General features: G+C 44.7%; 1 protein-coding gene across 2 annotated transcripts in view; it reads right to left on the bottom strand.

The window, feature by feature from the left end:
* Window positions 1–6,895: 6,895 nt before the first annotated feature.
* Window positions 6,896–24,586, bottom strand: part of LOC106589914 (uncharacterized) — a 55,388-nt gene continuing 37,697 nt past the window's right edge. For both annotated transcript variants that reach the window (XM_014180363.2, XM_045710011.1), the window contains exons 15-23: window positions 23,365–23,447; window positions 19,318–19,411; window positions 12,549–13,934; window positions 12,155–12,442; window positions 11,924–11,997; window positions 8,703–8,927; window positions 8,492–8,621; window positions 8,181–8,379; window positions 6,896–8,040 (exon numbers count right to left, since the gene is read on the bottom strand). In XM_014180363.2, the coding sequence (XP_014035838.1) occupies window positions 7,778–8,040; window positions 8,181–8,379; window positions 8,492–8,621; window positions 8,703–8,927; window positions 11,924–11,997; window positions 12,155–12,442; window positions 12,549–13,934; window positions 19,318–19,411; window positions 23,365–23,447 (2,742 nt within the window). In that variant the 3' untranslated portion in view covers window positions 6,896–7,777. The remainder of the gene's footprint in view (window positions 8,041–8,180; window positions 8,380–8,491; window positions 8,622–8,702; window positions 8,928–11,923; window positions 11,998–12,154; window positions 12,443–12,548; window positions 13,935–19,317; window positions 19,412–23,364; window positions 23,448–24,586) is intronic.

The following is a 24,586-nucleotide window of genomic DNA, read 5'->3' as shown; positions in this document are numbered from 1 at the left end:
GATGTTCTCTGTTTGGTGAGTCCACCAGATCAGAGGCAGTAGGGATGACCAGGGATGTTCTCTGTTTAGTGAGTCCACCAGATCAGAGGCAGTAGGGATGACCAGGGATGTTCTCTGTTTGGTGAGTCCTCCAGATCAGAGGCTGTAGGGATGACCAGGGATGTTCTCTGTTTAGTGAGTCCTCCAGATCAGAGTCAGTAGGGATGACCAGGGATGTTCTCTGTTTGGTGAGTCCACCAGATCAGAGGCTGTAGGGATGACCAGGGATGTTCTCTGTTTAGTGAGTCCACCAGATCAGAGGCAGTAGGGATGACCAGGGATGTTCTCTGTTTAGTGAGTCCACCAGATCAGAGGCAGTAGGGATGACCAGGGATGTTCTCTGTTTAGTGAGTCCACCAGATCAGAGGCAGTAGGGATGACCGGGGATGTTCTCTGTTTGGTGAGTCCACCAGATCAGAGGCAGTAGGGATGACCAGGGATGATCTCTGTTTGGTGAGTCCACCAGATCAGAGGCAGTAGGGATCACCAGGGATGTTCTCTGTTTAGTGAGTCCTCCAGATCAGAGGCAGTAGGGATGACCAGGGATGTTCTCATGAGAAGGATGTGAATTAGATCATTTTGCTGTCGTGACAAGTACTTTTGGGTGTCAGGTGAAATGTATGTAAAAAAGTACATTATTTTCTTTAAGAATGTAGTAACTGTAAAAGTTTGCAAAAATATAAATAGTAAAGTAAAGTGCAGATACCACCAAAAATCTACTTAAGTAGTACTCCAAAGTATTTTTACATCACTGCTATGCTAAGAGTGAGCATATGCTAAGTCATGTTGTCCTGGAGAGATTTACATGGTTATCAAAACGTCACATCATGGTAAGCATACACAAAAACACAGCCCTTATTTTAAGTGTTTCTAAAATCCTCTATCGGAAAGATGAATTGTGGAAAAACGACTGGAAACATTTCCCTGTTTGACAGCTAGGTTTCATGGGTATTATGACTCATACTTTGGTACTCTACTTGCACACTATCAGCTTACAGATTCGTGTTTAACAATAAAACAAAATTGTTTTCTATTCCAATCATTCTTTGCATTTTTATGAATTCTTATGGTGTTGTAGCGATTTTTCCGCACGTCGATAATGTTTATTTTGTTGCTATGGTCACCGGCAGTTGTCGCATAGACTGTGGTTTGTCGCCCTCCTGTGAAGGCATCAGCTGCTTTGACTGCAGGGACAAGTCTTGTACTCCGGAAGGGTACTCAGTGTTATTCCACTGGCTGTCTGAAAAGTGCTCAAGGTGAGGAAAAGTGTAATTCAGAGTGAGGTGAAGTGTAATTCAGAGTGAGGTGAAGTGTAATTCAGAGTGAGGTGAAGTGTAATTCAGAGTGAGGTGAAGTGTAATTCAGAGTGAGGTGAAGTGTAATTCAGAGCAGAAGCACTTTTCTCTGTGTTTTCAATGACAGACTCCACTTTCGCCTTATCTACCAGAGGACAGACTTTGCCCTCATCTATATGAACCCCTTTTAGGACCTGTAAAAATATTTGTAATACATTACCCCCCTCCAAAATGGCTTTAGAACTTATGAACGAGCCGGTGGCGAAGAAATAAACCATAATTGTAATCTTTCCCAAGCACATTGTGGGAGCTTAGAGTAAACATCAACATTTGGTTATGATTTATTTTTCCTTCTCATCCTTTTGTGTTTGATACATAGAGCACTATACAGTTTAAAAAATAGGGTGCCTTGTTCTCCCCTTCAGACTAGGAGCAGAGAGGAGAACGGAGGAGAGAGAGTAGAACAGAGAGAGAGGAGGAGAACAGAGGAGAACAGAGGAAAGAGAGGAGAACTGAGGAAAGAGGAGAACTGAGGAAAGAGAGGAGAACTGAGGAAAGAGAGGAGAACTGAGGAAAGAAAGGAGAACTGAGGAAAGAGAGGAGAACTGAGGAAAGACAGGAGAACTGAGGAAAGAGAGGAGAACTGAGGAAAGAGAGGAGAACTGAGGAAAGAGAGGAGAACTGAGGAAAGAGAGGAGAACTGAGGAAAGAGAGGAGAACTGAGGAAAGAGAGGAGAACTGAGGAAAGAGAGGAGAACTGAGGAAATAGGAGAACTGAGGAAAGAGAGGAGAACTGAGGAAAGAGAGGAGAACTGAGGAAAGAGAGGAGAATGGAGGAAAGAGAGGAGAATGGAGGAAAACTGATGAAAGAGAACAGATGAGAGAATAGAGAATGGAGTAGAGAGGAAAGAGGAGAAATAATAGAAATGAGGAAACAGTAGAAAGGAGGAGAAGAGCAGAAGGGGAGGAGGAAGTAGAAAGAGGAGAAAGGAGAAAGGGAGGAGGAGGAAGGGAAGGAGAAGAGCAGATGGAAGTAGAAAGAGGAGAAAGGAGAAAGGGAGGAGGAGGAAGGGAAGGAGAAGGAGAAGAGCAGAAGGGGAGGTGGAAGTAGAAAGAGAATGGAGAAAGGGAGGAGAAGAGCAGAAGGGGAGGTGGAAAGTAGAAAGAGAGGAGGAAGAAGGGAGGAGAAAGAAGAGTAGAACCGAGGAGAGAGCGAGAGAGAGAGAGAGAGAGAGAGAGAGAGAGAGAGAGAGGGGACAAATGAGGAGGAAGGAGGAGGAATCGAAGAAAGGAGGACTGATTGCACTCTGCTGCTGCTGGGCATGACATTTAGCAGACATGAGGGGACCAGTCAGTCCTGACCTCAGACTGTAAGAGTTTGGAGTGTGTGCATGTGTACTTAATCAGTCTGTCTGTCAGCCTTTCCGCTTCTCATTGAGTTTGACCTCAAATTCCTCTCAGCAATGGAACATGATGATCAACTGTTAAACCAGCATCGTCATCAGTACAGAGTAAAAAAAAACTCCTATTCATCAGTGCAGTGTTAACTGGGAAGACCAGGGAAATTCACTGGGTATAGGATTGGTTCAATAGGACGGGGGTCAATAGGACGGGGGTCAATAGGACGGGTTCAATAGGACGGGGGTCAATAGGACGGGTTCAATAGGATGGGGTCAATAGGATGGGTTCAATAGGATGGGGTCAATAGGATTGGTTCAATAGGATGGGGTTCAATAGGATGGGGTTCAATAGGATGGGTTCAATAGGATGGGGTTCAATAGGACGGGGTTCAATAGTATGGGGTTCAATAGGATGGGGGTCAATAGGATGGGTTCAATATGATTGGGTCAATAGGATGGTTTCAATAGGACGGGGTTCAATAGGATTGGGTCAATAGGACGGGGGTCAATAGGACGGGGATCAATAGGACGGGGTTCAATAGGATGGGGTCAATAGGACGGGGATCAATAGGACGGGGTTCAATAGGACGGGGGTCAATAGGACGGGGTTCAATAGGACGGGGTTCAATAGGACGGGGGTCAATAGGACGGGGGTCAATAGGATGGGGTCAATAGGACGGGGGTCAATAGGACGGGGTTCAATAGGACGGGGGTCCAATAGGATGGGTTCAATAGGACGGGGGTCAATAGGACGGGGGTCAATAGGACGGGGGTCAGTAGGATGGGGTTCAATAGGACGGGGTTCAATAGGACGGGGTTCAGTAGGATGGGGTCAATAGGATGGGGTTCAATAGGACGGGGGTCAATAGGAAGGGGGTCAATAGGATGGGGGTCAGTAGGACGGGGTTCAATAGGACGGGGTTCAATAGGACAGGTTCAATAGTATGGGTTCAATAGGATGGGTTCAATAGGATGGGGTTCAATAGGATGGGGTTCAATAGGATGGGGGTCAATAGGATGGGTTCAATAGGATGGGGTCAATAGTATGGGGTCAATACGAGTTATAGGACCAAATCAAATCAAAGTTTATTTGTCACGTGCGCCGAATACAACTAGTGTAGACCTTACAGTGAAATGCTTACTTACAGGCTCTAACCAACAGTGCAAAAAAAGCATTAGGTGAACAATGGGTAAGTAAAGAAATAAAAACAGTAAAAAAGACAGTGAAAAATATACAGTAGAGAGGATATATACAGCAGAGAGGCTACATACAGACACCGGTTAGTCAGGCTGATTGCGATAGTATGTATATGTAGATATGGTTAAAGTAACTATGCATATACGATGAACAGAGAGTAGCAGTAGCGTAAAAGAGGGGTTGGCGGGACACAGTGCAGATAGCCCGGTTAGCCAGTCTGTGCTATCAAAACAGTCCTGTAGTTTAGCATCTGCTTCACCTGACCACTTTTTTTATAGACCAAGTCACTGGTGCTTCCTGCTTTCATTTTTGCTTGTAAGCAGGAATCAGGAGGATAAAACTGTGGTCGGATTTACCAAATGGAGGGCTTTGTACTCTTCTGTCTGTGGAGTACAGGTGATCTACAATTTTTTTCCCCCTCTGGTTGCACATTTAACATGTTGATAGAAATTAGATAGAACTGATTAAAGTTTCCCTGTATTAAAGTCTCCGGAAACTAGGAGCGCCGCCTCTGGGTGAGCAGTTTCCTGTTTGCCAATTTCCTGGGATGGGTTCAATAGGAGTTCGATGTTCACCTTGACCTCGTGTCTTCCTCATATAACCCAACCCCTCTGAATCGGGGGTGTGGTGTTGAGCCGAGAGAGGAAGGGGGTGTGGTGTTGAGCCGAGAGAGGAAGGGGGTGTGGTGTTGAGCCGAGAGAGGAAGGGGGTGTGGTGTTGAGCAGAGAGAGGAAGGGGGTGTGGTGTTGAGCTGAGAGAGGAAGGGGGTGTGGTGTTGAGCCGAGAGTATAATACAGATTTAACCTAGTTCCTTCCGACTGGAGACATTTACGTCATTTAGCAGACGCTCTTATCCAGAGCGACTTACAAATTGGTGCATCCAGTGGAACAACCACTTTACAATAGTACATCTACAGTGCCTTGCGAAAGTATTCGGCCCCCTTGAACTTTTCGACCTTTTGCCACATTTCAGACTTCAAACATAAAGATATAAAACTGTAATTTGTGAAGAATCAACAAGTGGGACACAATCATGAAATGGAACGAAATTTATTGGATATTTCTAACTTTTTTAACAAATAAAAAACTGAAAAATTGGGCGTGCAAAATTATTCAGCCCCCTTAAGTTAATAGTTTGTAGCGCCACCTTTTGCTGCGATTACAGCTGTAAGTCGCTTGGGGTATGTCTCTATCAGTTTTGCACATCGAGAGACTGACATTTTTGCCCATTCCTCCTTGCAAAACAGCTCGAGCTCAGTGAGGTTGGATGGAGAGCGTTTGAACAGCAGTTTTCAGTTCTTTCCACAGATTCTCGATTGGATTCAGGTCTGGACTTTGACTTGGCCATTCTAACACCTGGATATGTTTATTTGTGAACCATTCCATTGTAGATTTTGCTTTAGGTTTTGGATCATTGTCTTGTTGGAAGACAAATCTCCGTCCCAGTCTCAGGTCTTTTGCAGACTCCATCAGGTTTTCTTCCAGAATGGTCCTGTATTTGGCTCCATCCATCTTCCCATCAATTTTAACCATCTTCCCTGCCCCTGCTGAAGAAAAGCAGGCCCAAACCATGATGCTGCCACCACCATGTTTGACAGTGGGGATGGTGTGTTCAAGGTGATGAGCTGTGTTGCTTTTACGCCAAACATAACATTTTGCATTGTTGCCAAAAAGTTAGATTTTGGTTTCATATGACCAGAGCACCATCTTCCACATGTTTGGTGTGTCTCCCAGGTGGCTAGTGGCAAACTTTAAACAACACTTTTTATGGATATCTTTAAGAAATGGCTTTCTTCTTGCCACTCTTCCATAAAGGCCAGATTTGTGCAGTATACGACTGATTGTTGTCCTATGGACAGTCTCCCACCTCAGCTGTAGATCTCTGCAGTTCATCCAGAGTGATCATGGGCCTCTTGGCTGCATCTCTGATCAGTCTTCTCCTTGTATGAGCTGAAAGTTTAGAGGGACGGCCGGGTCTTCGTAGATTTGCAGTGGTCTGATACTCCTTCCATTTCAATATTATCGCTTGCACAGTGCTCCTTGGGATGTTTAAAGCTTGGGAAATCTTTTTGTATCAAAATCCGGCTTTAAACTTCTCCACAACAGTATCTCGGACCTGCCTGGTGTGTTCCTTGTTCTTCATGATGCTCTCTGCGCTTTAAACGGACCTCTGAGACTATCACAGAGCAGGTGCATTTATACAGAGACTTGATTACACACAGGTGGATTCTATTTATCATCATTAGTCATTTAGGTCAACATTGGATCATTCAGAGATCCTCACTGAACTTCTGGAGAGAGTTTGCTGCACTGAAAGTAAAGGGGCTGAATAATTTTGCACGGCCAATTTTTCAGTTTTTTATTTGTTAAAAAAAGTTTGAAATATCCAATAAATTTCGTTCCACTTCATAATTGTGTCCCACTTGTTGATTCTTCACAAAAAAATACAGTTTTATAGCTTTATGTTTGAAGCCTGAAATGTGGCAAAAGGTTGAAAAGTTCAAGGGGGCTGAATACTTTCGCAAGGCACTGTATATCTTTTTTTTTTTTGGGGGGGGGGGGTAGAAGGATTACTTAATCCTATCCCGGGTATTCCTTAAAGAGGTGGGGTTTCAGGTGTCTCTGGAAGGTGGTGATTGACTCCGCTGTCCTGGAGTCGTGAGGGAGCTTGTTCCACCATTGGGGTGCCAGAGCAGCGAACAGTTTTGACTGGGCTGAGCGGGAACTGTGCTTCCGCAGGAGAGGCTGGGTCGTAAGGGACAAGGAGGCAAGCTACTGACAGAGTTAACACCACATAGGCTGTCCAATTCTGATCTTTAACGCAGCCATAGAGACAGATACACACAGAGAGCGAGTGAGAGAGAAGAATCAGAAAGAATGAGCAGATGAAGCTACATTCTGAAGTTTCAATCCTTCACAGAAGATCGTCTACTAGAAACGATTGACTGACAAAAACCAAAAGAGAAGTTGTATAACTTTTATTGCTTGACAAACCTAAACAAAACGCATATTTTCCACCTGCAGCATTGTAAACATGATCATTTTAATACATTTATTTTTAATACACGAGTGTCTGAAACTACCAAGTAATACAAATATTCCACAAATATAATTAATTATTAGATTACTTGGCATTAAGTAATTTTTAAAAATTGTTTACATATGTCCATAAAACATAAACGTTTCAAATATTTGAGGTATAACACTTGTCTTTATATGGTCAAAAGTGCAAATATGCTTAAAAAAGGCATACCCTGCATTTATTTGGACACTTTGCATATCTATCCTTAAAAAAAATGGCCTATATTCTGTAGAATCAAGTGTCCTGGGGTCCCTGTACAGTGTAAACAACAAAAACATCATGAACAGTGAATGAAAAAACACAGCATGGAGAACAGCAGACCAAAAATAAAGTGCACTTCAGAAAGACTCAAATTACATGTGGAAAATGAGATATGAACATTTCATTGAAATCAGTGCATGGAAACTTTGAACAAAACACATCAATATATTCATGTACTCTATGGGCCTGTTTCCTGGACACAGATTAATCCGAGTCCTAGACAAAAGTTGAAATACAAGGAGAGATTGTCTTTTGAGCATGTTTTTATAAGTCCATGACTCGTCTTAGTCTGTGTTTGGGAAACTGGCCTTTAATAGTGTCATAAGAGACATTCTCCATGTTGTTGTTTTGAGATGCACTGCACTGCCACCTCGACTGCCACTCAGTGAGAAAACATACACCTTGACTTCCTCTCAAATGAGAGTTAGGTACCAGTTCTTCTGTTCAGTCCGGTCTAAGCTACAGTTCATTATGGTCTGTCCAGTCCTTGATCAGTGACCATTCAGATGTTTGACAAGTGATTAATCAGACGGGCGGCCTCTGACGAGCAGCTGAAACGTAATTTCCACACTTCGGCCTGCTGCTGCGACGGAGGACATGAATTTGAGGCAGCATACAGGATAGCAGCTTCAGCTACCCTTCCTACCTTCCATAGAGCAGCAGCACCTCTTCTTCCAGGCTGTCCCCTAGGCCTGTCCCACCTCTCTCCCCTGGTCCTCTGGTTCCGAGAGAAGATGATGTCCAGTCGAATTGTCCCACCGAAGACTACAATTGAAATACGGACATTTTGGTGTTCAAAATGAAAATGTATGCTCCAAATAATTTAATTGGTAAACCTAACACGTTTTAGTGTTTTCCTTGACTTTAAAAATGGACTGCATCAACATGTGGTCTATTTATTTTACCTTCATCACCGGCTCCATCTCCCCCAACACCGGGGGAGTTCCCAGCTCCATCTCCCCCCACACCAGTGGAGCTCCCGGCCCAATCTCCGACCATCAAACAGCGGACGTCAGAGCGGCACCGAAGGGACACCCCCTGGAACTGTGCTTGTCGGGAGAGCAGGGGGAGGTAGCGCGGAGCAGGGTGGAACACTGCATTCTCCTGCATGAAGGAAGGGATGGATGGATGGATGAATGAATGAATCTGACAAATGTCACGGTGAGAGTGAGTGCATGGCATCTTCCTGCATAAATATAAAACATAGTTAATGTACCTGCACCAGTCCAAGGTGCGTCTCCGTGAGGAGGAGCTGGGCCCAGGGGTCAGGTCTGGGGTCAGGGGTCGTTGTCACACCAACGGTAGTGTAGAGCAGCAGTCTGACCTCTCCCAGACTAGGCTTCTCTCTGAAAAGACATAAAATAAAACTTGTTTGTCTGTCTTCAGTTCTTATGCGCTATCCTTTCAAGACCAACAAATACTACTACCTGTCCATGTTGCCGTGCAGTATATACACCAGGTCAGCTAGGGTCTTGTGGAAGTGACCAGACACCCTGGGCCCAGCATCCAACACCAGGTCAGGTACCTGGGCCGTCCAGTCCAGAGACAGCTCCATCAGGTCCTCCTTCAGGAAGGGGTGGTGAGCCACTCGCTGGTCCCCAGGGGAGAACACACTCAGCAGGGCCTGGGTGAGGGCCTGTGTAAGGGTCTGGCTGTGGAGGTACAGCAGAGGGTGTAATTGAACATTTGATCAAATGTATTTCTATTATTCAAGCAACACGCCTTAGTAGCAGGCTGCTGTTTATTGTCATGAATCTTGTCCTGGAGGCAGAACTGAGCCATTTCTGCTCGATAAGCCAGCTGCAAAGTCAAAAATCGGCAAACAACTCATGAAAACAAAAAATGTTGCTCTTTATTCTTAATTTAAATCAAATCAAAGTGGAACTGACAGCGTTTTAACTACAATGCAGATTTGAAACAAAACGGACAATCATAATATCAGTGAAAATATAGAATTCCCAGTATTGTTTCAAAACCAACTTTATAAAAGAGGTTTAAAAAAAAAAAAAAAGGGATCTATTTGACTAAATAATTCCATGACGTACAGTAAGGCATTGGCTCCCGAGTGGCGCAGCAGTCTAAGGCACTTGCATCTCAGTGCTAGAAGAGTCACTACAGACCCTGGTTCGATTCCAGGCTGTATCACAAACGGCCGTGATTGGGAGTCCCATAGGGCGGCGCACAATTGGCCCAGTGTCGTCCGGGTTAGGGTTTGGCCGGGGTAGGCCGTCTTTCTAAATAAGAATTTGTTTTTCACCGACTTGCCTAGTTTATCTTGGCCAGGTCGCAGTTGTAAATGAGATCTCACTGGTCATCCCCAAAGCCAACACTTCCTTTGGCCGCCTTTCCTTCCAGTTCTCTGCTGCCAATGACTGGAACGAATTGCAAAAATCACTGAAGCTGGGAGACTCATATCTCCCTCACTAACTTTAAGCATCAGCTATCAGAGCAGCTTACCGATCACGGCAACTGTACACAATTCAACTTGCGCTGATTTTGTGTGTCCCATTTACAGCGTGCAGTGGAGGGAAAGTGTACAGACATACAGTATACCACAGTCCTATCTAGGCTACTAAAATATTGCAGCCTGGCTTCAGTTTTTAAAGCTGGACAATGAATAAACAAAAAAACATAACCTGCATCAAAGGACAAACATGTAGGCCTGTTACAGCAACATTAGAGCAGTAGCCCAGGCAGATTACTCAATACATTATGAGTGTACCATTACAGTTGAATGCAGCATTGCTGCATTCAACTGTACTTTTGAGCCATGCCGTGCAAAAGTCAAAAATATTTAAAAAGAAATCTTTTAAAAATAAATAACATGTTTTAAGTTTAAAATGTTAAAACACCCTATAGTTACATTTGTGTTCTTTGGAATCATTAATAGATTTTGATTACGGTCGCAGCATTTTAAGCAGCAAAGGCTAGACAAATATACATTTACCTCGTTTTAATATGTTAAAATGCTATATTCAGCATCCTATTTGCATACACTAATAAATATATATATATATAAATATATATATATACACAAAAGTATGTGGACACCTTCAAATTAGTGGATTCGGCTATTTCAGCCACACCCGTTGTTGACAGGTGTGTAAAATTGAACACAGCCATGCAATCTCCATAGACAAACATTGGCTGCAGAATTGCCTTACTGAAAAGCTCAGTGACTTTCAACATGGCACCATCGTAGGATGCCACCTTTCCAACAAGTCAATTAGTCATATTTCTGCCTAGCTAGAGCTGCCCCGGGTCAACTGTAAGTGCTTTTATTGTGAAGTGGAAATGTCTAGGAGAAGAAAAAAACAAAACATCTCAACCAGGAAGTGGTCGGCCACACAAGCGCACAGATTGAGACCACAGAGTGCTAAAGCACGTAGCGCGCAAACAAATCGTCTCCCCGGTCTATCACTCGCTACAGAGGTCCAAACGTCAGCATAACAACTGCTCCACATACTTAAGTATAAGGGCCATATTTTTCTAATAAAATAATGGTTTTTACAACAAAAAAACTGCAACCCTTTCTAGCCAAATAGGATATGTCTGGCCCACAAATTTGTTTTATTTAGTTTTTTTCCAATATTGAGTTGACACCCCTGGGCTAGCGTATTTATTTATGTAGCTAGCTAGCTAGCTGCTGGGAGGATGTCATGTCATTAGAGGAGTTAGTGACTGACCGACTGTGTCTTGTATACCCATAGACCAGTTCAAAGTGAATGATGGCAGGGCCGTGTGGCAAATGGCTTATTTGCATATAGGCCTAGTGTAGCTCTGATTGGCTATGGCGCACTGGTCTACAGACTCCGGAACTTGGACAAGAGAGATGTTTTTATTAGGTTTTACTCACTGCAGTGTCAATTGTCTAAACGCACGTACATTTCCCCATTTGATATTGCTAGAGAATTTTGAAACGCCTTACTTTCGTCATTCCAAAACATTCTATGAATTTATGAAAACCATACCTAAGTGCTCGCTTGTCAGAAAATATAAATAAAAATATCAGTGGAGGCTGGTGAGGTGAGGATGGCTCATAATGTCTGGAACGGAGTAAATGGAACTGAATAAAAACACCTGGAAACCCTGTGTTTGATGTATTTGGTACCATTCCAGTGATTCTGCTCCACTCATTACCACAAGCCCGTCCTCCTCAATTACATTTACATTTACATTTTAGTCATTTAGCAGACGCTCTTATCCAGAGCGACTTACAGTATTGAATGCATACATTTCATTTCATGAATTAAGGTGCGCCAGCCTTCTGTGGTGTATATGAACAGATTTCGATAAGATTTCCTGTTGCTAAAACGCTTTCAGTTCCACTTTAAAGTAAGGGTTAGGCATTAGGGTTAGGTTGAAAATCAGACCATGACTTTGTGGCTGTGGCAAATAGTGACCATGCTGTACAGAGCTGCCTCCAGAACAAGATTCAGGACAATAAATGCAAACCTGCATCTTAGTAGACCACACGAAGACATTAACCTACTTCATAATCTTCTTCTATTCAAGTGCTAACCTACTTCTAAAAACAAAATTAAAAAATGTGCGACTGATTGGCAATCGATCATGATCAACTGTTGGCTCCAAGCACCCTTTTGTTTCCACTAGGCTAGAGGATAAGAACAGTGGTCCTCTCCTTTACCTGTGGGTGTAGAGGGTCAGGACACTCTCCTCAGTGGAGGCTGTGAGACGAAGGCTCTGACCGCCAAAACCCACCTAGATGGATATTTAGGTAGAACATTCTAGATGATGATAATGGTGATGATAAAGATGAGGATAAATATAATTAATAACAAAGAAAATAGGTAAATTATTTAATTGGTAGAACAATAAAATATACATATTTTTTTCAACAAAAAAAAAAAAGACCTACCTGGATCTCCTTGATCTGCAGCAGGGGGAGGTGGTGGAACACTGTCAGAGGCGTGGTCTGATCGTGCATGTCAGGGTCAAGAGTCAGGGCGTAGAGGCAGGACTCCAATAGGAGGACGAGGGAAGGGTGTGGGTGGGGCTGGCTGCAGTTGGCCACGCCCAGCCAGTAGAGAGCCAGTAGTCTCTGAGAAGTGAAGACAGAGGGGAGAACGGACTGGAGACAACCCAGGAGGGTGGACACGGGAAGGGACTGGAGTAGAACCAGAGCCCCTGGGAACTCCACCAGTCTCTGAGAGAAAGAACGAGATTTGGTTTATTTTAATAAAGCAACATGGAAGGCTGAATGATTTGGATTCACTTTGTACATTTCATAATATGAATTACTAAAAACACACCTGGTAATATACCTGGACACCCTCAGTCCACTGCTTCTCCTGCCCAGAAACAGAGCTCTTCTCTGGACCTGTAGACCTGGCGTTGTCCCCCTGCTCTGGAGGGGACTGTGGCGTGCTGCCATTGGCTCCGTCAGTAACACACTGTGGGTCCTCCTCCATCTTGATCTGGTCCTCTGGTGACCACAGCTCCTCCTTGGTTGTAAGCTGTACCTCTGACATAGATGGAGCCTCCTGTCTGCCTTCCTGCTCCAGAGTCCATTCCAGTTCTCGGATGGGATTCTGTTCCCCTGTTCTCCAATCCACTTCTTTACCAGTGTTCTGTTTATGTGGGAACTCAGTGGCATTCTGGGCTGGGTACAGGCTTGGTGCTGGGCCGAAGACAGTATTGTAGGTTGTAAGAAGGAGCAGGTTCATTTTTGGTGCGGTGTTAAGGTCAATAGCTCTCTGCTGTATTCCAGTTGACTCCACTTGCTGAAGATCCTGAGTGAGCTCAATGGGAATGCTCCTGAAGTCCTGAAGAGTTAGCTCGGTGCTTATGTGTTGCACCAATGGCAGCTCACTGCCTATAGAGAATACCTGACTGTCTTTAACATAGGAGAACATGTGACTCTCTCTGACCAATGAGAAGACCTGGCTGTCTTTGACCACTGACAGCACCAGACTGTCCCTCACCATTGAGACAACCTGACTGGGCCAACTGGAGCAGGCTCGTCCCACAGCTCCAGGCTGCAGACTCCCAACCATTCCACCATCTCCAGGCTGCAGATCTCCTGTACTGTCCCAGAACTGCTGCAGGACTCTCGGCAGGGAGCTGTGGAGGAGACGCCACGTGCCCGGGAACATCCATGAGACCCCACTGCTGACCACAGAACCCATCCCAGAGATAGAGCTCTCTTCCCCCAGAGAATCTAGCTCATGCTCCACCCCAAGCCCAGAGATCTGGGATACCCTTCTAACCAGAGCACCCAGCCCGGAAGCAGAGAACTGGCTCTCATCCTGCGCCTCCTCACCCCTAGACACGCTGCTAACCAGAGAACCCAGCCTAAAGCCCTGCTCAACCTCCTCCTCCCTCCTAGCCCCAGTCTGGGTCTCCTCCTTGTAATTGTCTCCGTAGCCCTCCACCGTGGTCTTGGATAGATTCATCATGCAACGACTGAACTGGCCCTGCAACGCTGCTAGCGGTAGGCCGCGTACCGCCTGGCTGCGTCTGTGTCTGTCCAGCCGGGAGGCTGTGTATTCGGTCTGGTTGTGGGTCTGTGTGTTGAGCTGGGACAGAGAGGCAGTGTGTTTGTCAAACCGAGAGATCTGTGTGTACGTTGAGCTGCTGCTGGCCAGAGGGAAGTGTCCGTGGTGCGTTCCTTCCTCTGTTCCTCTGTCGTCTCCTGTCTGCAGGTGGGATACAACAGCCCTTAATGAGATCCCTGCCGGGCCACTGTAACAGGCTCCGGCCTTGTACAGTCTCCTGCTGCGGCCGTCAGAAGAGAGACCTGACAGGACACCTGGGCTCTTGTTAGGCCCCACAGTACACCCATCAGCCTGCTGGACCAGAGAGGACAGGTATCTGCTGAAGGGCCCGGTCCCCAGGCAAGGCCTCCTCTCCCCCATCTCTAGGCAGAGGTAGTACTCCCTCCCATCACCTCTCAGACAACACCCTCCTGTTCATGATTGAACAGCAACACCCTCATCCTCCACTCCCCTCCCTCCTCCACTCCATCCTCCATCCTACCCCACTCCATCCTACCCCACTCCATCCTACCCCACTCCATCCTACCCCACTCCATCCTACCCCACTCCATCCTACCCCACTCCATCCTCCCCTCCCTCATCCTCGATAAAATCACTTCTGTTTCATGTTTCTATTGTTAGGCCAAGAAACAAGTAACAAAAAACTAATTTTAAAGTAAAAGAACGGATCAAAAAAAGCCATAGTTAACCCACGTTGTTAATTGAAAAAGGACTCAGCCATGGCATTGCCAAACTTGTTTTCTGTATAAATAGCATGCTTCAAATTGACAAGCCAAAGGAGTGAGGAAGGCGAGGGGAGAAACTAACGGCTTGAAGTGCTCTGTGTACAGCGTGCCTTCACAAAACGTTAGTCGTTTTCTGAGGCGGGCTCTAAGGTGGGCTCATTAAAAAAGGTAACAGGTTTGAAATATTAAACTAAGAAAACAAGCCATGGGAACAGGCATTTCATGCTCCATAAAAGTCTGTATTTAGACGTGTGTGAGATTGCGTGCCCAAACAATACGGACATCTGCACACTAAGATACAATTTATAATGCATGCCCAATACATACCGCCAAATGTGGATAGTGGATTACACACACACCGCCCCCCCAATTCAGAAAATATTCAGACCCCTTGACTTCTTCCACATTGTTACATTACAGCCTTTAAAAAATAAAAATAAATTGATAACATTTTTCACCCCCTCAATCAACACACGACAAAGCAAAAACAGGTAAAAAAATTAAATAAAACTTAAATATCACATTTACTTACGTACATAACCCAACCATAAGCCATGGATTACAGGCAACATTCGCACTAAGCTAAAGGCTAGAGCTGCCGCTTTCAAGGTGTGGGACTCTAACCCGGAATCTTACAAGGAATCCTGCTATGCCCTGCAACAAACCATCAAACAGGCAAAGCATCAATACAGGGCTAAGATTCAATCATACTACACCGGCTCCGACGCTCATCTTATGTGGCAGGGCTTGCAAACTATTACAGACTACAAAGGGAAGCACAGCTGCGAGTTGCCCAGTGACACAAGCCTACCAGAAGAGCTAAATCACTTATATGCACGCGTCGAGGCAAGCAACACTGAGGCATGTATGAGAGCATCAGCTGTTCCGGATGACTGTGTGATCACGCTCTCCGTAGCCGATATGAGTAAGACCTTTAAACAGGTCAACATTCACAAGGCTGCGGGGCCAGATGGATTACCAGGACGTGTGCTCCGGGCATGTGCTGACCAACTGGCAGGTGTCTTCACTGACATTTTCAACGTGTCCCTGATTGAGTGTAATACCAACATGTTTCAAGCAGACCACCATAGTCCCTGTGCCCAAGAACACAAAGGCAACCTGCCTAAATGACTACAGACCCGTAGCACTCACATCCGTAACCATGAAGTGCTTTGAAAGGTTGGTAATGGCTCACAACAACAGCATTATCCCAGAAACCCTAGACCCACTCCAATTTACATACCATCCAAACAGATCCACAGATAATGCAATCTCTATAGCACTCCAAACTGCCCTTTCCCACCTGGACAAAAGGAACACTTATGTGAGAATGCTATTCATTGACTACAGCTCAGCGTTCAACACCATAGTACCCTCAAAGCTCATCACTAAGCTAAGGAACCTGGGACTAAACACCTCCCTCTGCAACTGGATCCTGGACTTCCTGACGGGCCGCCCCCAGGTGGTGAGGGTAGGTAGCAAAACATTGCCACGCTGATCCTCAACACTGGAGCTTCACAGGGGTGCGTGCTCAGTCGCCTCCAGTACTCCCTGTTCACCCACGAATGCATGGCCAGGCACGACTCCAACACCATCATTAAGTTTGCAGACGACACAACAGTGGTAGGCCTGATCACAGACAACGACGAGACAGCCTATAGGGAGGTGGTCAGAGACCTGGCCGTGTGGTGCCAGAATAACAACCTATCCCTCAACGTAACCAAGACTAAGGAGATGATTGTGGACTACAGGAAAAGGAGGACCGAGCACGCCCCCATTCTTATCGACGGGGCTATAGTGGAGCAGGTTGAGAGCTTCAAGTTCCTCGGTGTCCACATCAACAACAAACTAGAATGGTCCAAACACACCAAGACAGTCGTAAAGAGGGCACGACAAAGCCTATTCCCCCTCAGGAAACTAAAAAGATTTGGCATGGGTCCTGAGATCCTCAAAAGGTTCTACAGCTGCACCATCGAGAGCATCCTGACTGGTTGCATCACTGCCTGGTATGGCAACTGCTCGGCCTGACCGCAAGGCACTACAGAGGGTAGTGCGTACAGCCCAGTACATCACTGGGGCTAAGCTGCCTGTCATCCAGAACCTCTACACCAGGCGGTGTCAGAGGAAGGCCCTAAAAATTGTCAAAGACCCCAGCCACCCCAGTCCGACTGTTCTCTCTACTACCGCATGGCAAGCGGTACCGGAGTGCCAAGTCTAGGACAAAAAGGCTTCAACAGTTTTTACCCCCAAGCCATAAGACAACTGAACAGGTAATCAAATGGCTACCCCGGACTATTCGCATTGTGTACCCCCTCCAACCCCTCTTTTTAACGCTGCTGCTACTCTCTGTTTATCATATATGCATAGTCACTTTAACTATACATTCATGTACATACTACCTCAATTGGGCCGACCAACCAGTGCTCCCGCACATTGGCTAACCAAACTATCTGCATTGTGTCCCGCCACCCACCACCCCCTCTTTTACGCTACTGCTACTCTCTGTTCATCATATATGCATAGTCACTAACTATACATTCATGCACATACTACCTCAATCAGCCTGACTAGCCTCTCTCCTGTATATAGCCTCTCTCCTGTATATAGCCTCTCTCCTGTATATAGCCTCTCTCCTGTATATAGCCTCTCTCCTGTATATAGCCTCTCTCCTGTATATAGCCTGTCTTTTTACTGATGTTTTATTTATTTACTTACCTATTGATCACCTAATACCTTTTTTGCACTATTGGTTAGAGCCTGTAAGTAAGCATTTCACTGTAAGGTCTACTACACCTGTTGTATTCAGCATTTCACTGTGAGGTCTACTATACCTGTTGTATTCAGCATTTCACTGTGAGGTCTACTATACCTGTTGTATTCAGCATTTCACTGTGAGGTCTACTACACCTGTTGTATTCAGCATTTCACTGTGAGGTCTACTACACCTGTTGTATTCAGCATTTCACTGTGAGGTCTACTACACCTGTTGTATTCAGCATTTCACTGTGAGGTCTACTACACCTGTTGTATTCAGCATTTCACTGTGAGGTCTACTACACCTGTTGTATTCAGCATTTCACTGTAAGGTCTACTACACCTGTTGTATTCAGCATTTCACTGTAAGGTCTACTACACCTGTTGTATTCAGCATTTCACTGTAAGGTCTACACCGGTTGTATTCGGCGCACGTGACCAATAAACTTTGATTTGATACCCTTTAAATCAGTACTTTGCTGAAGCACTGTTGGCAGCGACTACAGGCTCGAATCTTCTGGGGTATGACGCTAGTGGTTAAAGCGTTGAGCCAGTAACCGTAAGGTTGCTGGATCAAATCCCCAAGGTGACAAAGTAAAAATGTCTTTCTTCCCTGGGCGCCGAAAAGACGTGGATGTCGATTAAGGCAGCCCCCCCGACCTCTCTGATTCAGGTTAAATGCGGAAGACACATTACAGTTGGACAACTGACTAGTTATCCCCCTTTCCCAAGCTTGGCACACTTGTATTTGTAGAGTTTCTCCCATTCTTCTCTGCAGATCCTGTCAGGTTGGACGGGGAGCGTCGCTGCACAGCTATTTTCAGGTCTCTCCAAAGATGTTCGATCGTGTTCAAGTCTGAGCTCTGGCTGGGCCACTCAAGGACATTCAGATACTTGTCCCAGTCGGAGGTCCTGAGCGCTCTTCATCAAGGATCTCTCTGTATTTTGCTAGTCTCCCAGTCCCTGCCACTGAAAAACATCCTCACAGTATGATGCTGCCACCACCATGCTTCACCGTAGGGATGGCTGCAAGTTTCCTCCAGACGTGACGCTTGACATTCAGGCCAAAGAGTTCAATCTTGGTTTCATCAGATGAGAGACTCTTGTTTCTCACGGTCTGAGAGTCTTTAGGTGCCTTCTGGCAAACTCCAAGCGGGCTGTCATATGCCTTTTAGGAGTGGCTTCCGTCTGGCCACTCTACCATAAAGGCCTGATTGGTGGAGAGCTGCAGAGATGGTGGTCCTTCTGGAAGGTTCTCCCATCTTCACAGAGGAACTCTGGAGCTCTGGGTTCTTGTTCACCTCCCTGACCAAGGCCCTTCTCCACTGAATGCTCAGTTTGGCCGAGTGGCCACTTAAGAATGATGGAGGCCACTGTGATCTTGGGGACCTTCAATGCTGCAGAAATGTTTTGGTATCCTTCCCCAGATCTGTGACTCGACACAATCCTGTCTTGGAGTTCTACAGACAATTCCTTCGACCTCATAGCTTGGTTTTTGCTCTGACATGTACTGCCAACTGCGGAACCTTATATAGACAGGTGTGTGCATTTCCAAGTCATATCCAATCAGTTGAATTTACCACAGGTGGACTCCAATCAAGATGTAAAAACATCAAGGATGATCAATGGAAACAGGAAGCACCGGCATTCAATTTCGAGTCTCATAGCAAAGGGTCTGAATACTTATTTACATAAGTATAAAACATTTGCAAAAATTGCTAAAAACCTGTTTTCACTTTGTCATTATAGGGTATTGTGTTTAGATTGATGAGGGAAAAAATGAATTTATTCAATTTTAGAGTAAGGCTGTAACGTAACAAAATATGGGGGTCTGAATACTTTGAGTGTACTGTACACACACACACACACACACACACCTTAACATAAAACAATATTTCACCTTCATGTTTAACTTTCATCAGGAAAACAATAGGTGAAAATGTGCCCCAATGTTAGCTAGTAAAAGTTACCTGTCCACTTGCACAGTATCCATTCAGATGAGTGTAGGTATCTGTATACGAGTGTGTGTGTGTGTGTTTACGTACCATTACTGTACAGGTCTGTAGTGGAGAAGAGAGCACAGAGCTCCTCTGTTGTCTAGTGTCTCCATTCAGTCCTGCTACAGCTAGCATATCCATCCTGTTGGAGGAGGCAGCAGTTAAACCAGAGGATTTAAATAATACATTTGTTATTCTAAAAAAATACATCAGGGACAACAAAAACAACTACTTGTTTTAAATTATATTTAGGGTGCCTATCCCCTTAAAGTCCACTCCTTTTGATGAGAACCCTATGGGAGACACAGCAGTTGGGTTTATGTTCAAATAACCTGCTGGCTATTTTTTTCCAAAAAAGCTATTTTATAGAGGATAAAATACAAGACAATAAATGGGGCACAAAACTCATGTATTAAAACACACTCACTAATACATTGAGCCCTAGCTAAGTCTGCTGTCACAACATCTTGAGCTGTATGTTTGGTTTCATTCAGTGTTCTCTCCTAACCCCCCCCGAGCACCCTAGGATAAAGTGTACATTCTAAATGTCACCCAATATAGTGCACTACTTTTGACCAGGGCCCTATGGCACCCTATTCCCTATAAAGTACACTACTTCTGACCAGGTCCCATAGGGAATCGGGTGCCACTTGGGACACGGTCACAGTACTTTATGTTAATCCTTCAAATCTACATAGCCATTTTGTTTCATTTCACAGCAAGTTAAGTGTCTGCTAATCTTTATCCAGACATTGGGATTGTTTGCTATTCATAGCTGTTCAACATCTAAGTGTGTGCGTGTGTTTTCAAATCTGATCATTAAAATAGATGGCACACCAACTTATGCTATCACCACTTACAGTCACACAGAAAGGGCTACAGACTTGATGTGATATTTAAAAAAATTCATTAAATAAAAATCAGGTTAATGGTTAGTTTTATATTCTGGCTCATAAGAAGTCTGTATAGCCATTCCCCATTCTTACTGCCGCCCTAATAAACTACCGTCTAAAAACGGGAAGTCAGGTGGGAAACTATTGTTGTCACACTAGACCATTGTGTTCAAAACTACATGTGGCAAAGAATTGACGTCTTTTCTCTGTCTGTTTAGCAGTGAGACGGTCAGCTAAAATGGCCATTAAAAGGAGTGTAGGACGGGTCATATATCCATCTGCTCTTACTGCCAGGACGCGACAGTCTGTGCTGCTACTCCTGGGCTGAGAGAACTGAACCATCTAGTCAGAGATCGTCTTGGACGGGTCAAACTAATAAAAAAAAGGTAAAGGCGCCGTCTAAAGAGACTGATCGCTGTCTCTCTGACCATTTGTATTTATTAAGGATCCCCATTAGTTCCTGCCAAGGAGATGACTGTGGACTACAGGAAAAAATGGCTTTTCCAACCCTGAGCGCCAGCCTAATCTGCTCTTGCTGATCAAAACCTTTTTTTGAGTGCTGCTTTAACCAATGGCTGTGCTGTGTAGGTCCTACAGTGGCAGTTCCGGAGGAGAGTCAAAGGCTTCTTCACAAAATAATGTGATTAGGCCTAGTCCCCCCCCCTAAAATATATATATAGTTCACGCGGACTAGCCTATTTGTTCTGTTAAGTTTGGGGCCGATTCAGAATTAGCAAATGTACGCCTTTCCTACACACGCACGTCTCGGTAGGTATTAAGACTTACCTCATGCAGGGACGCAAAACGCTCTACGGGTGGGGCTACCTACATGTAACAGTGTAGGTTCCGTCCCTCTCTTCGCCCCAACCCGGGCTCGAACCAGGGACCCTTGCACAAATCAACAACTGACACCCACGAAGCATCGTTACCCATCGCGCCACAAAAGCCGCGGCCCTTGCAACGCAAGGGGAAACCCTACTTCAAGTCTCAGAGCGAGTGACGTCACCGATTGAAACGCTATTAGCGCGCACCACCGCTAACTAACTAGCCATTTCACATCGGTTACACACACACACAATGAATACATGTCATTCTGAAAACCCTCCCACTTGCTGGCCAACAGTTTCTCGTGGAGGTTTCATTCAATAAAAGGTTCAGTACCTTTATCTGAAGCCAACCATTTAAATACTGTGTACCTTTAAGTTAGAATTGTGTCCACAGACAAGAATATATGGAAGGTTCAGAATAATAGGGATGAATTAAATAAATCCATATTCGTCTACATTTCGGCACCAACTGGGATATTTAAAAATATTCTGATCTTGTATATTATTTAGGGTTAGGAAAGTATTTATGAATCATAAAAACAGGTTTGGAAAGCCTTTACAAAACTAAATATATGGATGAATAAAAGTGGTTTGATTCATCCCGAAAGTTGTCATATTTGAAGGTGAGAAAAGCACACAATAGAGGTTGACCAATAGTCAATATAAAACAAAAGTACTCGTCACTAACGGACAACGGTCCAGTCATCGTGAACTGCACACCAGGCTCCAGGTTGATACATGAGGTTGGAGTTCCGTAATGATTCTATAATAAGCTACATGTTTTAAATTATTGTACCTCGTTAGTCTAGTATGATCCACTACTGCTAGCCACTCTCAGGAACAACTACACAGACCTGACAGAGGAAGGAAAGGTCAACGGAATGGAATGACGGAAAATACAGGCTACAAACTGAAGGAAAACGAAGACTAAAATGACATATATAAATGAATGTGTATTATTGACAGTGGCTCCTGAGACTAATATTTAAAATGATAGAACTGGTTTAAAAAGAAAAGCTGGGTGAGAGAATGCCAAGAGTGTCCAAAGCAAAGGGCTATGCAAAGGGTGGCTGCTTTGAAGAATGCCAAATATAAAATATATTTTGATTTGTTCGGGTTATATCCTACCTGGTTGGCTCTGTCTGGGGGTATCGTCGGACAGGGCTACAGTGTCTCCCGACCCCTTCCGTCTCGGCCTCCAGTATTTATGCTGCAATAGTTTGTGTGTTGGGGGACTAGGGTCAGTCTGTTATATCTGGAGTATTCCTCCTGTCTTATCCTGTGTCCTGTGTGAACTTAAGTATGCTCTCTCTAATTCTCTCTCTCTCTGTCTTTCTCTCTTTCTCTCTCTCTCTGAGGACCTGAACCCTAGGACCATGCCTCAGGACTACCTGGCCTGATGACTCCTTGCTGTCCCCAGTCCACCTGGCCGTGCTGCTGCTCCAGTTAACTGTTCTGCCTGCGGCTATGGAACCCTGACCTGTTCACCGGACGTGCTGCCTTGTCCCAGACCTGCTGTTTTCGACTCGCTCTCTCTACCGCACCTGCTGTCTCTAACTCTGAATGATCGGCTATGAAAAGACAGACATTTACTTCTGAGGTGCTGACCTGTTGTACCCTCTACAAGCACTGTGATGATGATGATTATTATTATTATACCCTTTTTTATCATTATTTAACTAGGCAAGTCAGTTAAGAACAAATTCTTATTTACAATGACAGCCTAGGAACAGTGGGTTAACTGCCTTGTTCAGGGGCAGAACGACAGATTTTTACCTTGTCGGCTCAGGGATTCGATCTAGCAACCTTTCGGTTACTGGCCCAACGCTCTAACCACTAGGCTACCTGACGACCATCTATGAACATCTTGGCCATGTTCTGTTATAATCTCCACCCGGCACAGCCAGAAGAGGACTGGCCACCCCTCATAGCCTGGTTCCTCTCTAGGTTTCTTCCTATGCTTTGGCCTTTCTAGGGAGTTTTTCCAAGCCACCGTGCTTCTACACATGCATTGCTTGCTGTTTGGGGTTTTAGGCTGGGTTTCCGTACAGCACTTTGAGATATCAGCTGATGTAAGAAGGGCTTTATAAATACATTTGATTGATTTGTTTAACAATTGTTTGGTTACCGCATGATTCCATATGTGTTATTTCATAGTTTTGATGTCTTCACTATTATTCTACAATGTAGAAAACAGTAAAAATAAAGAAAAACCCTGGAATGAGAAGTGGCGTACAAACATTTGGACTGCTACTGTTGCTCTTATTCATCTTAAATTTACAAAAGACTGTCTGGAGAAGAGTGTCATTTTTTTCAACACTTGGAAAAGACAGGTGCGTGAACTTATTCATGATTTCCTCGTAAAAAACACTGACCCGGGATGGAAAAGCATTGCCTTGAACAGGTTCTCTGTAGGCTCGGAGAGGTCCGTCATGGACAGGCTGGAGAGAAGTTCACTCTGGGGGGGGAACATAAGATACACACCATCACACACAAACACACCCCCCGTTAGCGAACAGAAAACTGGGCGTTGCGAACATCAGTGATCCCACCAATGGTCTTTATGCACATATTGGAAACTAGGATCCACATGGATGAGGTCGTCGAACATGCTGTTCCTGATCAAATACGCTTGTAGTCTTTCCAAAGTGGCCAATTCTGTGTGCTTTTTAGTGGTTGGTCGACGTGTCATTCTGGTCATGTGCACCACGACCGACGTAGCTAGTTGGTTAGCCAAGCTAGCCAGTAACTCCTCCAGTATGTGTTTACCAGTTATACAGTTTTAAAAAATCTTGTTGTTTCTGTCCAAAGTAGACCTTCCTAAATGACACACTGTTCCCTTTATAGTGCACTACTTTTGACCAGGTACCATTTGGAATGCAATTCACATACACATTAAATATACCATTAAAAAAAAAAAAGGACTGAACAGCCTTGTTCTGTTCCATTAGCTGCTGAATCTGCCTCTGTAAAATGTATGGGTTGCATCCCAAAAATGGTACCCTATGCCCTTTATAGTGCCCTATGGGTCAAAAGAAGTGCACTATGAAGAGAAAAAGGGTGTCATTTGGGACGCGGACTACGTGATTGAAAATAATATATTGCTACTATTACAGAGCGTGGAGTTGAGACTTATTACCCAAGGAAACAGTTGTGTAACACTTTACTGGAAGCCTGCAGGTTATAACGCAGGTTATAACAGTTCATTTGTCATAAGCATACGACTCCATTTATGATAATCCCATAATGATCCGGTCTAAATACCAGCCATTCTGAGAGGATTATACAAGACTCATTAATAGACAGAAATAAATAGTTGTTGATAACGAGCTATGAAGAAGGGCTTTGTGTGTGTGTGTGTGTGTGTACGTACACAGGTCATGTGGAAGGAGATGGCTCGGAGGAAGAGGAAGACAGAAAATGCATTTCTTTGAAGAGAGCCATCTGTGTGTTGTTTCTGGTTTCGCAGGAAGAGTTTAACCGACGGCACAATAATAATTATGACTCCGAGATAAGAATTTGCAAATTGACTTAAAAAATTACACAAAGTAAGCTGTACAGAGTTAGATAAAGTAAACTTGAGCAGCAAATCACAAG

The sequence above is a fragment of the Salmo salar genome, chromosome ssa28 (genome assembly GCF_905237065.1).
Source record: "Salmo salar chromosome ssa28, Ssal_v3.1, whole genome shotgun sequence".
NCBI classification, from domain to species: Eukaryota; Metazoa; Chordata; class Actinopteri; order Salmoniformes; family Salmonidae; genus Salmo; species Salmo salar.
The sequence above is the reverse complement of the archived record's forward strand: the minus strand, read 5'-3'. Positions and strand labels throughout refer to the sequence as shown.